The 15,462-nt window shown below is 48.7% G+C and overlaps 1 protein-coding gene across 1 annotated transcript in view; it reads left to right on the forward strand.

Annotated features, from left to right (window-relative positions):
* The window catches only part of unc5a (unc-5 netrin receptor A), a gene marked incomplete at both ends in the record, with an annotated part of 210,697 nt that overhangs the window by 156,698 nt on the left and 38,537 nt on the right, over positions 1-15,462 (forward strand). Inside the window, one exon of the mRNA XM_083651971.1 lies at positions 4,743-4,907. Coding sequence (XP_083508097.1) covers positions 4,743-4,907 — 165 coding nt within the window. The remainder of the gene's footprint in view (positions 1-4,742; positions 4,908-15,462) is intronic.

Genomic DNA, 15,462 nt, shown 5'->3' on the forward strand with positions numbered 1-15,462 from the left:
GAAATAGGCCACGCCCATCACGGGGGAAAAGCTCCGTTCATTTCCACACACCAGCGTCATTTTCCTTGAATTAAACATAGCTAAAAGCTGTTGTGTGGTGGGGCTGCGCAGACAACAAATGTAAAAAATCGCCAGTTAAAGTTTTTTTTTGTACTCCTGAGCAAGACAAGGAAGCCATTGAGAATTGGCGAGAAGAAAAATGTGGATCTAGCTGTCAAGGAAGTAAGTTGGAGTGTTCATCTTCCGTATATATGATCTTTTTGTGCAACACGCAACCATGCACGTGACATAGGAGAACGCCAGGATTGGAGAGGGGGTTTCTGTTTTCCCCCGTCTTGGGCGTGGCTTCTGAATGATGACGCGTTACGCAGTGTCTCTTTGGGCAACTTTGATGATAGAGAGGGCCACACAAAAAAAATCCTCGCTACCAGAGGGCCAGATTGTGACCGTGCACTTCCACCAGTAGCCTACTGTAACACCATCACTCCCAATTATAGCTACTAATTTGATGAAAAGGACTGGTAATCCAAGTTTATTATACCAACATTTATATTTTTCATATTCAAATTTAGTCATTCTTCCATTTAGATGACACCAGAAACTTTGCTCTAGCTTTAAAACAGCCCGCTACAGCGATTTGATGGGGTACATCACCCAACTATGTGATATTATTAATCAGATTAGTAATGTTGCATGTGCAATGTACATCCTGGATATAGTTTGTTACAAATAGTGTTAGCTCAAATGCTAACGTTAAACAGTATGTGAATGGACAATGCTAACACCATTAGCGCCATGTTCTGGGATGTACAGTAAAATAAAAACACAGATTTGGGTGGTCTAACCTAACCACAAACGTCTGCCTTGTAAAAAAATAAATAAAAATGAAATGAAATGAACCCAGGGGGCCACACTGAGTGAGGTCGGGGGCCGCATGCAGCCCGCGGGGCCGCCAGTTGCCCACCTCTTCTCTATATCAACCAACTGTATCAACCAACAAGCAAAATCATATTTTCCATTGTGTCCGGCGTGTCTGAAATACCGAATAAGGGTTTGGTGGTGGATCTCTGTTGTAGTATCTCACCTGTTTCTCTGGCCCTTTTGGCAAAGACATCAAACCCGTCGCTCCCAGACGCCGGGTCTGAGGCTTCTTTCTGCGGCTTCTCCCATCAGCCTTTTGAACAGTGGGATTAGGCGCTGGTTACTGAGCACAATGTGTGTTGACAGGACAGTGGGAGTGGAGAGAGGCTTCCTGCTGCTCTCAGCACCACTTGTCCACCTCCTTGTGTTCTCCTGAAGGACACGGCAGCCGCAGGGCGTCCCGTGATCTCGGGCGGCGGCGGCCATTGTGATTTGGAACATAGCGACGAAGGGCTCAAACGGGGCCCTCCCGCCGCTCTGTAAAGAACGGTCGGGTGCCTCTTCGCCCTCGCCTCTTGACAACATGTCCAAACGGGGGGAAGTGCCACTGGGCTATTGTCTGACGGTCCCTCCTCCGAGACCCGGCTGACCCAGAACCTGTTGTGCTGCATGATTGGAAATGGGCCGCGTGGTGCCTTTTGCAGCAGCCGCTAACAATCTCTCTCTGGGGTTTTGTTAAGGACAACTGTGGCCTCAGACAGCCATTTTCTTGATTTTGTTCGACTGTCTACGCTGAAGTAAGAGCACGAATGGGTTTTAGTTTTGATTTTTTTACCCTTTGATTTCAAAAACATTTCAAGAAAACGCGTCTTATTTTCCCGTCTCACTGCACTTATTGTAACGATTGACTCCGTTTTGATTTTCCGTCTCGTTTGTCACGGTCTGGTCAAAGCTTCCTTTGTTGTTGAAATATTTGCAGGCCGGCAATCTGTTCAGAGTGACCATCAAACAATACAATGTTTATATGCATCTTCATCTTCTTTTTGATTTCTCCTGCCTGGCCTGGGGGGTCACACACACAGTGTTTGTGGCGCGTCCGTCCGCACGCAGCAGCACCCTGTCTCCTCTCCAATCGCCTTGTTTGAAAATGTCATTTGCGTGGCCATTAGTCTTGCTTTGTGGTGGAGAAAGAGAAGTTGAATTTGATCACCTCATCAGGGCAGATGTTGATCTCCCCTCTCTGTATGTCACAGTGGTGTGTGTGTGGATATAAACTGAGGGGGCGCCATAATATATTCATTAGGTTGTAATTCTCCTATTCAATCATTCTCATTCCCAGCCTGGATAATCAGCCCACTGGCCCACGGACGGGTCCACTCAATGCCAAACAAGGACAATTATCTGATTGGTTCTGCTCCCTCTGCCAAATGCATCTGACTGCAAAGAGACCCGGGCCCGGCGGGCTGTGTCAGCATCAACCCACCAAATACACACACGCGCGCACGCACACACACACACGCACACACACACACACACACACGCATGTGCTCTCTCTCTCTCTCTCTCTCTCTCTCTCTCTCTCTCAAATTTGCTAGCAATCAGTCGAGGGCACACATGGATAAATATGCAGACGTGTGTAGGAGCCCGGTTCTGATTCTGAGCGCGCCGCACATCCCCCACCCACCGGTCCTGTACCTCTGGCCTAATAGGCTCACAGCGCCCATTAAGGACAGCTCTCTGTCCAGGGGAGCGACTCTGAAACCAAATAACATCATTACTCCGGACCCATTATACAATAATAGCTATGCCCGTCCTGGAGAACATCTCGCCCGTCTCACTTATGTTTTATTAACCAAAGCCTCTGACCCCGCCGGGTCAGACGTGCACCTTGGGGGGGGTCGTGACCCCCTGCACTCTGTGTGTTGCCCCGATTAATGAGCACTAAAGCTTCCTTTGCGTATAGGTCAACCAGGAGGGGGTTGTCATAGAGGTATGCGTGTGTGTGTGTGTGTGCGTGTGTGTGACTGACTGACTGACTGACTGACTGACTGAGTGAGTGTGTGTGTGTGTCTGCATGACTGACTGACTTGAGTGTGTGTGTGTGTGTGTGTGTGTGTGTGACTGAGTGAGTGTGTGTGTGTGTGTGTGTGTGGGTGTGTGTGTGTGTGTGTGTGACTGACTGACTGAGTGTGTGTGTGTGTGTGTGTGTCTGCGTGACTGAGCGAGTGTGTGTGCGTGTGTGTGTGTGTGTGTCTGCGTGACTGAGCGAGTGTGTGTGTGTGTGTGTGTGTGTGTGTGTGTGTGTGTCTGCGTGACTGAGCGAGTGTGTGTGTGTGTGTGTGTGTGTGTGTGTGTGTGCGTGTGTGTGTGTGTGTGTGTGTGCACGTAGGGCAGCTCTGTGCTGATTCTTCTCTGGTCCCCTTCACCCATCTATTTGGTAGGTAGGGAGCGAGCGAGGGAGAGAGCGAGAGAGAGAGCGAGAGAGAGAGTGGCGTTTTCTACCCCCCTGAGAGCTCATTACTGCTCTTTTTCCCCATTAGCCTCATGGTAACCTTCCTTAGGACTGCCACTGTGTCACTCTCAATATCACTCCCAGCCAGCAGAGGCCCCCGGCCCCCCGGCCCCAATGCCAAATTACTCGCACCTTTACAAAATGACCTCTCTCTGCGTGGGGTAAAGCAGCAGCCTGTGTGTGTGTGTGTGTGTTTTCTCTTATAGCAGGGCAACCTCACACCGCCATTACCCACCTGTTTCCTGTCCTCCTGTTTGATTGTGTTTGTTCTGATGGCGGTGTGTGTGCGTTCCAGGTGATGCTACACAGCAAATAGGCTGCAGGTGGAATGTGCAACATCACCTACCTACTCCTTTATTGCGTTCACACAGTCTGCAGGTAGCGCCCGTGTTGCTACAGTCAGCAGCTTGCTCGCCGCTAAAGACATCAGCATATGGCGGATTTCTTCCTCTCCGCCACGTTCATTTTGTAAGGAGGAGAATTCTTAAACGGGAGATTAGTGTGTGTGTGCACTGTATTGTGTGTTGTTTGACTAAAGTGTGTGTGTACGCTGTGTCACATACAGTAGGGGGCGATCTCCCCAGGGTCAGAGTCTTCTTCTTCTCCTCCCTCGACTACAGTACACAGCTGAGCGTGTGTGGACAGCTGGGCCTGCCAGCTTCACAGCAGCCAGGAGCCACTGGGGTTCATAGTTAGTTGCATAAAGCCATCTGATTTTCATATCCAAAGCAAACAAAGAGAGCAGAATAGACACAGTATGGCTCTCCTCCTCAGCACTTCTGCACGCTTTGGTTTCACCGTGCATCTTCTGGGTTTGTGCGTGTGTGTGTGTGTGTGTGTGTGTGTGTGTGTGTGTGTGTGCGTGTGTGTGTGTGTGCGTGCGTGTGCGTGTGTGTGTGTGTGTGTGGATTTGCATGTCTTTACGATGCTTTACCTACCAGGTTTCCCTTCTGTCGAGTGGATTATTTGCACAGGACGGCGACAGTCAGAGAATGATACCTGTTCTCTTTTCGGGATGCAAAACACACCACTGCTTTTACATCACTGTTGCATCTGGGCTTCACTGTGATTTGACTATGTGCTATCTTTGGAGAATGGAGTTATTGCTTATTTACCTGGGTCTGCTCGGCATGCTTCCTGCCCATCAGTAGATGTAGACAAGAGAGACAGTCGTTTTTGCGTGAAGTGAAATATAAGAAGTGAAGTGAATCTCGTTGAGTTTTTCTTGTGTGCTGTATGTGTGTGTGCGTGTGTGTGTGTGTGTGTGTGTGTGTGTGCGCGCACGTGTCTGTGTGTGTGTGCGTGTGTGGGTGTGTGTGTGTGTGTCTGTGCTCACCCATGCTTTCCATCGTGTGTGTGTTTTTTCCAGTAGATGGAGGCTGGAGTGGGTGGAGCAAGTGGTCGGCGTGCGGTGCAGACTGCTCCATGTGGCGGAGCCGCGAGTGCACCCAGCCTTCGCCCGGCACCGGGGGCAAAGACTGCCAGGGCCTCGACCTCCAGTCCCTCAACTGTACCAGCGAGCAGTGTCCTCAGAGTGAGTAGACTGTACCAGTGATTAGACTGTACCAGTGTCCTCAGAGTGAGTAGACTGTACCAGTGGGTAGACTGTACCAGTGTCCTCAGAGTGAGTAGACTGTACCAGTGAGTAGACTGTACCAGTGTCCTCAGAGTGAGTAGACTGTACCAGTGAGTAGACTGTACCAGTGAGTAGACTATACCAGTGAGTAGACTGTACCAGTGTCCTCAGAGTGAGTAGACTGTACCAGTGAGTAGACTGTACCAGTGAGTAGACTGTACCAGTGTCCTCAGAGTGAGTAGACTGTACCAGTGAGTAGACTGTACCAGTGAGTAGACTGTACCAGTGTCCTCAGAGTGAGTAGACTGTACCAGTGAGTAGACTGTACCAGTGAGTAGACTGTACCAGTGTCCTCAGAGTGAGTAGACTGTACCAGTGATTAGACTGTACCAGTGATTAGACTGTACCAGTGAGTAGACTGTACCAGTGAGTAGACTGTACCAGTGAGTAGACTGTACCAGCGAGTAGACTGTACCAGCGAGTAGACTGTACCAGCGAGCAGTGTCCTCAGAGTGAGTAGACTGTACCAGCGAGTAGACTGTACCAGCGAGTAGACTGTACCAGCAAGCAGTGTCCTCAAAGTGAGTAGACTGTACCAGCGAGCAGTGTCCTCAGAGTGAGTAGACTGTACCAGCGAGTAGACTGTACCAGCGAGTAGACTGTACCAGCAAGCAGTGTCCTCAAAGTGAGTAGACTGTACCAGCGAGCAGTGTCCTCAGAGTGAGTAGTCTGTACCAGTAAGTAGACTGTACCATTGAGCAGTGTCCTCAGAGTGAGTAGACTGTACCAGTAAGTAGACTGTACCATTGAGCAGTGTCCTCAGAGTGAGTAGACTGTACCAGCGAGTAGACTGTACCAGTGAGTAGACTGTACCATTGAGCAGTGTCCTCAGAGTGAGTAGTCTGTACCAGTAAGTAGACTGTACCATTGAGCAGTGTCCTCAGAGTGAGTAGTCTGTACCAGTAAGTAGACTGTACCATTGAGCAGTGTCCTCAGAGTGAGTCAGAGTCCTGCGCGGGTCTGATTTTCAAGACCCGGTTCCGCCCGGCCCCGCGACGTGCAGTACCGACCCCGCTCCGCGAACCCGCACATATGATCAATCAGTACCGCAACCCACCCCGCCCCGCAGACATGAGACCCGCCCCCTGACCCGGAACCGCATATATATAATAACCGTTAATCTGCAGTGCAAACATTTTGTAGTGAACCAAACGAAACTGCCACCGTTTCACACGAGAGGCGAACAGCAGTCTTTCTGGCCGAGACTCGTCAGCTGATGTACGTTAATTAGCTTTTAGCAGCTGCTAGCTCACTAACCAGCTGGATAGCTCTGCTATCAGACACACAGACAGTTACAGCAAGCAAAGTGACTTACCAGCTATTTCCAATATGTCCGGTATAATCCATACTGCCTTTATGATTGCTGTTGGAGGAACGTAAATCCACGTTGGGATGAGACCTCTCCACTTTCACGCTATCCATCCATGACATGTTCTTGCCTGTTGCTATGAAAACAGCCAGTGTGTATGTTTGACTGGAAGCTAACGTTAGCCTACTATATTATCTGTCCGACTCGTATTGTCTCCAATCAATCACCTTGACCGCAGCTGAGTTTTGAATGTTTTGTGCAGTCCATATAGCGTCACACATTGCACAGTATGCGCATACTTGAAACGATGCCGGTTATGTAAACAAACTGCGAAAACGTGGACAGAAACTTTTCTCCTGTTCGAGTCAGACCAGCTGCCAGACACCCCCCCTGCCAGACACACCCCCTGCCTGCCAGACACACCCCCTGCCTCCATCTGAGTGTAACAGAAAAACACACAAGGCTCATACGTTGTCGTTGTTCCACCCGCCGCCCGTCCGCATTTATTAATTTTTACCCGCCGCCCGACCCACCAATTTACAGAAGTGTATTTTTTACCCGCCCCCCGCGTTTTTTTGCGGGTACCCGGCGGGGCCCCGCGGAACCCCGACCCGGTGCAGGACTCTGGAGTGAGTAGACTGTACCAGCGAGTAGACTGTACCAGTGAGTAGACTGTACCATTGAGCAGTGTCCTCAGAGTGAGTAGACTGTACCAGTAAGTAGACTGTACCAGTGAGTAGACTGTACCAGTGAGCAGTGTCCTCAGAGTGAGTAGACCTGCAACCCACAGGCTCAGCATCAAAGGACAAAGTAGGATAGATACTGTAAGACAAATCAACAGATAAACAATGTACTTTACTGTGTATAGTAGCACAAGATACCATTCTAACCACCATTCTAACCACATACAATACAGCCAAGTGAACAGTGTTTCTTTATTATAGCACAGCTGCTAAATGATAAATTATAAACATTTCTTATCTTCTGAAGGCATCGTCTTCAAACAGTATGAAGGATGTTGACTATAGACTCACTTTCTCCCCCCCAATCCTGGCGTTCTCCTATTTTTATTTTTTATTTAGCCTTTATTTATACAGGGAAGCACTTGAGAGCGAGCTCTCATTTCCAAGAGCGCCCTGTTACAAAAGAACATATACAGGAGTTACAGACAGACAAGATTACAAAATTCACAATCAAGCAGCTGGGGATGGGTAATTAACAATAATATATAACACAAGCAAATACAATAAAAAGTCCCTGCTGAGAGGACATTAGGTAAAACACGAGCATTCCTCCTGTAGGGTGCTCTGTGAGAGCGCTTTGAAGGCTTCAAAGGAGACAAAGTGGTCCAATTTCAATGTGTTCTGAAGACTGTTCCATTTGTCTGGGGCGTAATAAGAAAAGGCAGTCTTACCTTGCTCCGACCTCGCACGCGGAGTAAACAGTCTGATGCGGGTCACGCGTTGCACCCAAAGATCGTATATACGGAAGATGAACACTCCAACTTACTTCCTTGACAGCTAGATCCACATTTTTCTTCTCGCCAATTCTCAATGGCTTCCTTGTTTTGCTCGGGAGTACAAAAAAACTTTAACTGTCGATTTTTTACATTTGTTGTCTGCCCAGCCCCACCACACAACAGCTTTTAGCTATGTTTAATTCAAGGAAAATGACGCTGGTGTGTGGAAGTGAATGGAGAGCTTTCCCCCCGTGATGGGCGTCGCCTATTTCATGCAGTGTCTCTATCTCCTGGTGTGAGTAAAAAAAAAAAACGCATCGGTATTAACAGCGTAATTGCTAGAGACCGTATTGCCGGCTCTTCCCACATGTGTGACCTTCCACAGGATCACTTCTAATTAACACGGGTCTCGGCCACGGGTTTGACATGTCTGCGCTGAAGAGATAATATACAATCTTTTCACCTGCGTCGCCTCTGACCCTTTTAATAGAGCTGAAAATGAAAGCGTCTCTCTCTTCTGATTAAAGCACAACATGCCAGATGAAATACCACGGGTCAAGGCGGGCGTGAACACACACACACACACACACCGACACACACACACACACACACACCGACACACACCGACACACACACACACAGGTGGTGCGTGTGTGTGTAAGTTAGATTTATTTTGCTTTGAAAAACAGCCAAGTGTGTCGCTGCTCGCCATGTGTTCTTAATGGGGCATGTGTTGATGTGCGGCGCTGTCAGGATTAGAAGCAGCCTCGTAGAGGCAAAAGGCGGTGGTTCAGTGGAGAGTGGCACCGCGGGGTCCGCCGCCAAGCAGATGGACATGAAAGGGAGTCGCGCCGTCGTTCCCTCCAGATATCAAAGACGGGGATGAGACTCCTCCCGCTTCGCCCGTCCAGTGAGCACGCATCGCCGGGTGGCATCATCTCACAAGGCAAACGTTATAAATAGCAGCCAGCATTTGGTGGATCCGCATGATAAACAGAGATTAATGTGGAAGCCGTTGACATGGGCCAGCGAGTTAATAAAATGAATTATGAATCATAGGCTGATTGATATCATCAGGCAGACTTATATGCGTGGGGTCGGGCGGAGGGGGCGGAGAGGCCCGCAGAATCAGCAGTGAGTTTGATGTGATGTTGCGTTGTGTGTGTATGTGGATACGCACTCTGTGTGTGTGTGTGTGTGTTGTTGTGTTATGATATGGCATAAGTGTTGTGTTTTTCCTGCTTTTAAAGGCTGCATTACAGTAAAGTCATGTAATTCTCTGACCTTACCAGACTGTTCTAGCTGTTCTATTATTTGCCTTTACCCACGTCTTTTGTGAAAGCACCACTAGTCATCCCTATACAAGATTGTTGCAATATCGCTATCGAGGTACTTGGTGAAGAATATTGTGATGATATTTGATTTTGTCCATAATCGCATATCCCTACATCTCTCACATAATGGCTTTGACTTTTACAACGGAACATTCAGCCCACTTTGTTAGAAAACACCGAGATATTGTGTATCATCACACCATCCAGCCTCAAAAATATGATGAGAGATGATGATGAGATGTGATGTTCTTTGGGTCCATATGGCCCATCAGCCCCGACGTCTGAGCAGTGACTGAGTAAGAGCTCAGTCAGCCCATCATCAAAGGTCACCACCAGCATCTCCACACGGAGGAGAGATATCCTGTACACACACAAAGATGCCAATCAATGTCCCTCACACACACACACACACACACGCACACACACACACACACACACACACGCACACACACACACGTACGTAGTCGCTCAAATTTTACACTGACGAGGCACAGCAGAGTGCTGGCCACTGAAGAATGCCTGTCCCAATCTGTTCCCAGCAGATGTGTTCCCATAGACAATTGCTGTCTGAAGTATTATAATAAGCAAAATAGCAAGACGGTTTTGGCTCGTCAGCAACAACCGTACTTCAACCATGTCTCCAGGCTATTAGGCTCAGATGGAAAAACTCCCCCCCCCCTTTCCTGAAACAAAAGGCATCATTCTCCCCCCGGTGTAATTTAACAATGCAACAGCAGAGTGAGCTATAGTTACTGTGCAACAAAAGACGTCCTCTGTCAGAGGGACCTCACAAACATCTCCAATCTCTCTCATTAAGCAGCAAATGGAAGATGTTAGAGGAGGTTATTGTTTTGGTGCTCGGCATGTGTGGTAGTGCTGCAGCAGCGAGCTTATAGCTTAGTGTTCCAGCTCCGAGACAAACGGATCTGAACCCAGGCAGTATCGTCCTCATAAAGCAAACGAGTGAAGAAGCCCAAGATGGAGCTCCCCAACATCTCGACCAGGGAAATCACAAAGAGGTTGATGTTGTGCCTTTTGCCAAAATGGCAGCCAGGTGTTAGAGGGCACAAAGAGGTACTGCGGGGAAATAATAACGCGCGTATATGTACGCACACACACAGCCACGCAAAATTAGGAACAACATAGGAAACAATTATTCGGCTTAATGTGCGTAATGAAGTTAATGAACTTTGTTTTTGCAGCAGCATCCAGTTTTGGGAATTAGAAATGATTAAATATTGTGTTAGTATTAATCTGTCGTTCTGTTTTTCCCTATTGTGAAATTGGAGGCTAATTAATTAAGCAGCCGATGATGCTTCGTCGTCACGGGTTTGTTTGTTGTTCGGGGGGGGGGGGCTACACGGCGGGGCGGCGGTGTGAAAAATGGCCGAGCGTTTTATTTTGGGGGCCATATCTCAGCGCGGACTCGCAGAGAGCGATGGGACGACTGTATTGTGGAGATAGTAATGGTCACGTTCACTTTGAGAGTTTTAGTAGCCATATTTCCGTGACCTTAAGATCTCCGGTGTTATTCATCTTCGGGGCGAGTGACTGGGATCGGCCATGGGATGAAATATCTTCTCAGCTCGCTTGATAAATGCCCAGGGGGGGGGAAAGGCGCAGGAGGCTGAAAAAGCTTTTATTTATCAACGTGGGAGAGAGAAAAGGAGAAGCTATATAGTGAGTTGAGGACCATCAGGTATACGGACATGGTGCTGACTGCCAATGCCAACGCCGCCAGACTCCCTAACTTCGACACATTGCCTCAGGGGAGATGGAATAGAAGTCCATACGAGTCCATCTGCAGTCAGAAACTAATCCCTAACCAGCCAGTCCCAGAGCTATAGTCTCCCAACTTCTACTGAGAGCTGAGGGGAGGAGGAGGAGGGGAGGAACAAACGGAGCTTAAGAGCCCGGGGTTCAACTTTGAAAACAGCATCACAACATCACATGCACACATCATCACATCCGCAGGCTGGTGTCAATCACGCAGAGAGGTCACAGAGCAAGAAGAGAGGTCACAGAGCAAGAAGAGAGGTCACAGACCAAGAAGAAGAGAGGTCACAGACCAAGAAGAGAGGTCACAGACCAAGAAGAAGAGAGGTCACAGACCAAGAAGAGAGGTCACAGACCAAGAAGAAGAGAGGTCACAGACCAAGAAGAGAGGTCACAGACCAAGAAGAAGAGAGGTCACAGACCAAGAAGAAGAGAGGTCACAGACCAAGAAGAAGAGAGGTCACAGACCAAGAAGAAGAGAGGTCACAGACCAAGAAGAAGAGAGGTCACAGACCAAGAAGAAGAGAGGTCACAGACCAAGAGAATCCAAAGTTCTTGGCTGCCAATTATGTCAAGTGGAAAACAATGATGGGAGTGGCGAGCACCAGAGAGAGAGAGAGACAGAGAGAGAGAGAGAGAGAGAGAGGGAGAGACAACATAGTGTGTGTGAGAGGAACAGAGAGAGAGAGAGAGAGAGAGAGACAACATAGTGTGTGTGAGAGGAACAGAGAGAGAGAGAGAGAGACAACATAGTGTGTGTGAGAGGAACAGAGAGAGAGAGAGAGAGAGAGAGAGAGACAACATAGTGTGTGTGAGAGGAACAGAGAGAGAGAGAGAGAGACAACATAGTGTGTGTGAGAGGAACAGAGAGAGTTCGTTAGAGGGCAAATAAAGTGAAGCCCGTCCAATTATAAAAGCTGATTAGCCGTGTCAATTAAAGTGTGATGGACGTCCTCTCAATGATTGGCTGGCATCATGGAAAATCAATATCCGGAGCAGAAGGAGGTGTGAGCGACGCTGGTCCAGGGTTGTAGCAGAGCATCCGGATCGTTGGGCCGGTGACACCTGGCGGGCCAGATAAAAGTTCAGTCAGCGATGCTCTGATAAGCCTCCACAGATTACAGACACACAACAGAGAGGGAGGGAGGGAGGGAGAGGCGTGTCTGATTGACTGACCCTTTTGTCTTGCCGTCTGTTTTAAGTGAGGATGGTATTTGGGGGAGAGAGAGAAAAGATAGATTTGAGATAGCAGATCTTTGCATATGAGGATAGGCGGGTGCCTTTGGTTTGCCTTTAGAAAGAAGAAGAACAACAAGTACTACCGACTAATCCGAGGCCGTGTTTATCCAATCAGCAGAGCCCGCTTGGCCCGTCTCCTTGCTGCTGAGGGCTGTGTTGTTTTTCTGCGTATCACAGCAGACGGCGCTGGTAGAAGTCCAAATATCACAGCCGCGTCTGGCCTTTAGCTCTCCAAGACAATTGGATCTGGGAACTCTAATGAGAAGGTCCAACCACCACGTCTCTCCCTCGTTGTGGAAGGTTGTAAAGGCTGTGCAGACTGCTTACAGTGAATCACCTCTCTGCTTCCCTCAGGTTCAGAGAGAAAGGCAGCGAGAGGAGCAACGCTGGCAGGCAAAATGAGATGTGGGGGAAGGACCGGGTGTGTCCCATAAGACTCTTCATACCTTAAGTATGGCCGTGTGCGTCAGGTTACGTGATGTCAAGAACTTAAACACACGATCTCGTGTTTATCTTTGAACCAGTCATTCACAATTGATTAGATGTCAGGAGATCTCTGCCATTATGACGGCCCGCTCTCGACGCAGCCTGCGTATAATCCTGCTACTTAAGGTATCAGATTGTTCTGAGATAATCAGCCATGAAATAGATTCTGGCGTTTCTCTTTAGGACCACAGCATGTCAGGAGGTTTCTCTTTAGGCCCACTGCATGTCAGGAGGTTTCTCTTTAGGACCACAGCATGTCAGGAGGTTTCTCTTTAGGACCACAGCATGTCAGGAGGTTTCTCTTTAGGACCACAGCATGTCAGGAGGTTTCTCTTTAGGACCACAGCATGTCAGGAGGTTTCTCTTTAGGTCCTCTGCATGTCAGGAGGTTTCTCTTTAGGCCCTCTGCATGTCAGGAGGTTTCTCTTTAGGCCCACTGCATGTCAGGAGGTTTCTCTTTAGGCCCTCTGCATGTCAGGAGGTTTCTCTTTAGGCCCTCTGCATGTCAGGAGGAGGTTTCTCTTTAGGTCCTCTGCATGTCAGGAGGTTTCTCTTTAGGCCCTCTGCATGTCAGGAGGTTTCTCTTTAGGCCCTCTGCATGTCAGGAGGTTTCTCTTTAGGTCCTCTGCATGTCAGGAGGTTTCTCTTTAGGCCCTCTACATGTCAGGAGGTTTCTCTTTAGGACTGCAGCACGTCAGGAGGTTTCTCTTTAGGCCCTCTGCATGTCAGGAGGTTTCTCTTTAGGTCCTCTACATGTCAGGAGGTTTCTCTTTAGGCTCTCTGCATGTCAGGAGGTTTCTCTTTAGGCCCTCTGCATGTCAGGAGGTTTCTCTTTAGGTCCTCTGCATGTCAGGAGGTTTCTCTTTAGGCCCACAGCATGTCAGGAGGTTTCTCTTTAGGCCCTCTGCATGTCAGGAGGTTTCTCTTTAGGCCCTCTGCATGTCAGGAGGTTTCTCTTTAGGCCCTCTGCATGTCAGGAGGTTTCTCTTTAGGTCCTCTACATGTCAGGAGGTTTCTCTTTAGGCCCTCTGCATGTCAGGAGGTTTCTCTTTAGGCCCTCTGCATGTCAGGAGGTTTCTCTTTAGGTCCTCTACATGTCAGGAGGTTTCTCTTTAGGCCCTCTGCATGTCAGGAGGTTTCTCTTTAGGCCCTCTGCATGTCAGGAGGTTTCTCTTTAGGTCCTCTACATGTCAGGAGGTTTCTCTTTAGGCCCTCTGCATGTCAGGAGGTTTCTCTTTAGGCCCTCTGCATGTCAGGAGGTTTCTCTTTAGGTCCTCTACATGTCAGGAGGTTTCTCTTTAGGCCCTCTGCATGTCAGGAGGTTTCTCTTTAGGCCCTCTGCATGTCAGGAGGTTTCTCTTTAGGTCCTCTACATGTCAGGAGGTTTCTCTTTAGGCCCTCTGCATGTCAGGAGGTTTCTCTTTAGGCCCTCTGCATGTCAGGAGGTTTCTCTTTAGGCCCTCTGCATGTCAGGAGGTTTCTCTTTAGACCCTCTGCATGTCAGGAGGTTTCTCTTTAGGCCCGCTGCATGTCAGGAGGTTTCTCTTTAGGCCTGCTGCATGTCAGGAGGTTTCTCTTTAGGCCCTCTACATGTCAGGAGGTTTCTCTTTAGGCCCTCTACATGTCAGGAGGTTTCTCTTTAGGCCCGCTGCATGTCAGGAGGTTTCTCTTTAGGCCCTCTGCATGTCAGGAGGTTTCTCTTTAGGCCCTCTGCATGTCAGGAGGTTTCTCTTTAGGCCCGCTGCATGTCAGGAGGTTTCTCTTTAGGCCCTCTACATGTCAGGAGGTTTCTCTTTAGGCCCGCTGCATGTCAGGAGGTTTCTCTTTAGGCCCTCTGCATGTCAGGAGGTTTCTCTTTAGGCCCTCTGCATGTCAGGAGGTTTCTCTTTAGGCCCTCTGCATGTCAGGAGGTTTCTCTTTAGGCCCTCTGCATGTCAGGAGGTTTCTCTTTAGGCCCTCTGCATGTCAGGAGGTTTCTCTTTAGGCCCTCTGCATGTCAGGAGGTTTCTCTTTAGGCCCTCTGCATGTCAGGAGGTTTCTCTTTAGGACCACAGCATGTCAGGAGGTTTCTCTTTAGACCCTCTACATGTCAGGAGGTTTCTCTTTAGACCCTCTACATGTCAGGAGGTTTCTCTTTAGGACCTCTACATGTCAGGAGGTTTCTCTTTAGGACCTCTACATGTCAGGAGGTTTCTCTTTAGACCCTCTACATGTCAGGAGGTTTCTCTTTAGACCCTCTACATGTCAGGAGGTTTCTCTTTAGACCCTCTACATGTCAGGAGGTTTCTCTTTAGGCTCTCTGCATGTCAGGAGGTTTCTCTTTAGGACCTCTACATGTCAGGAGGTTTCTCTTTAGGACCGCAGCATGTCAGGAGGTTTTGTCCAAAGAAATTGATTTTTCAAGGGAAAAAGAGAAGCCAAGGACAAACGTATGAAAAGAGATGCAATGAGAGGAAGAGAAACTAAAGAGACGAGAATTCACTGCTTCTGACCAATTTCACGTTCCCTCATTTGACTCCTAGAAGTCGACTAATTCATTCGTGCCATTTCTTATGTCACAGATTTATTAACACCAATTAAAAGTTGCCAAATTGGTGTTTCCGAGGTTAGGCACAGTGTTCCCGCCGAGCGGCAGGATGTATTCTACACAGTGGCAGAAAGACCCGGTCGCAGACTCCAGATATTCATCAAAATCTGTCACGTCCCCGCGCTAATCAGCGTGATTCTGACTCGAACCCTCGGACGTGTAAGTGCTGCTGATTGCTGCCACGCAAATCCCACCTGCTGTCTGTCACTCACAGACACACGCTGTCTGTCACTCACAGACACACGCTGTCTGTCACTCACAGA

This window comes from Poromitra crassiceps (assembly GCF_964638095.1).
Source record: "Poromitra crassiceps genome assembly, chromosome: 15".
Lineage (NCBI taxonomy): Eukaryota > Metazoa > Chordata > Actinopteri > Beryciformes > Melamphaidae > Poromitra > Poromitra crassiceps.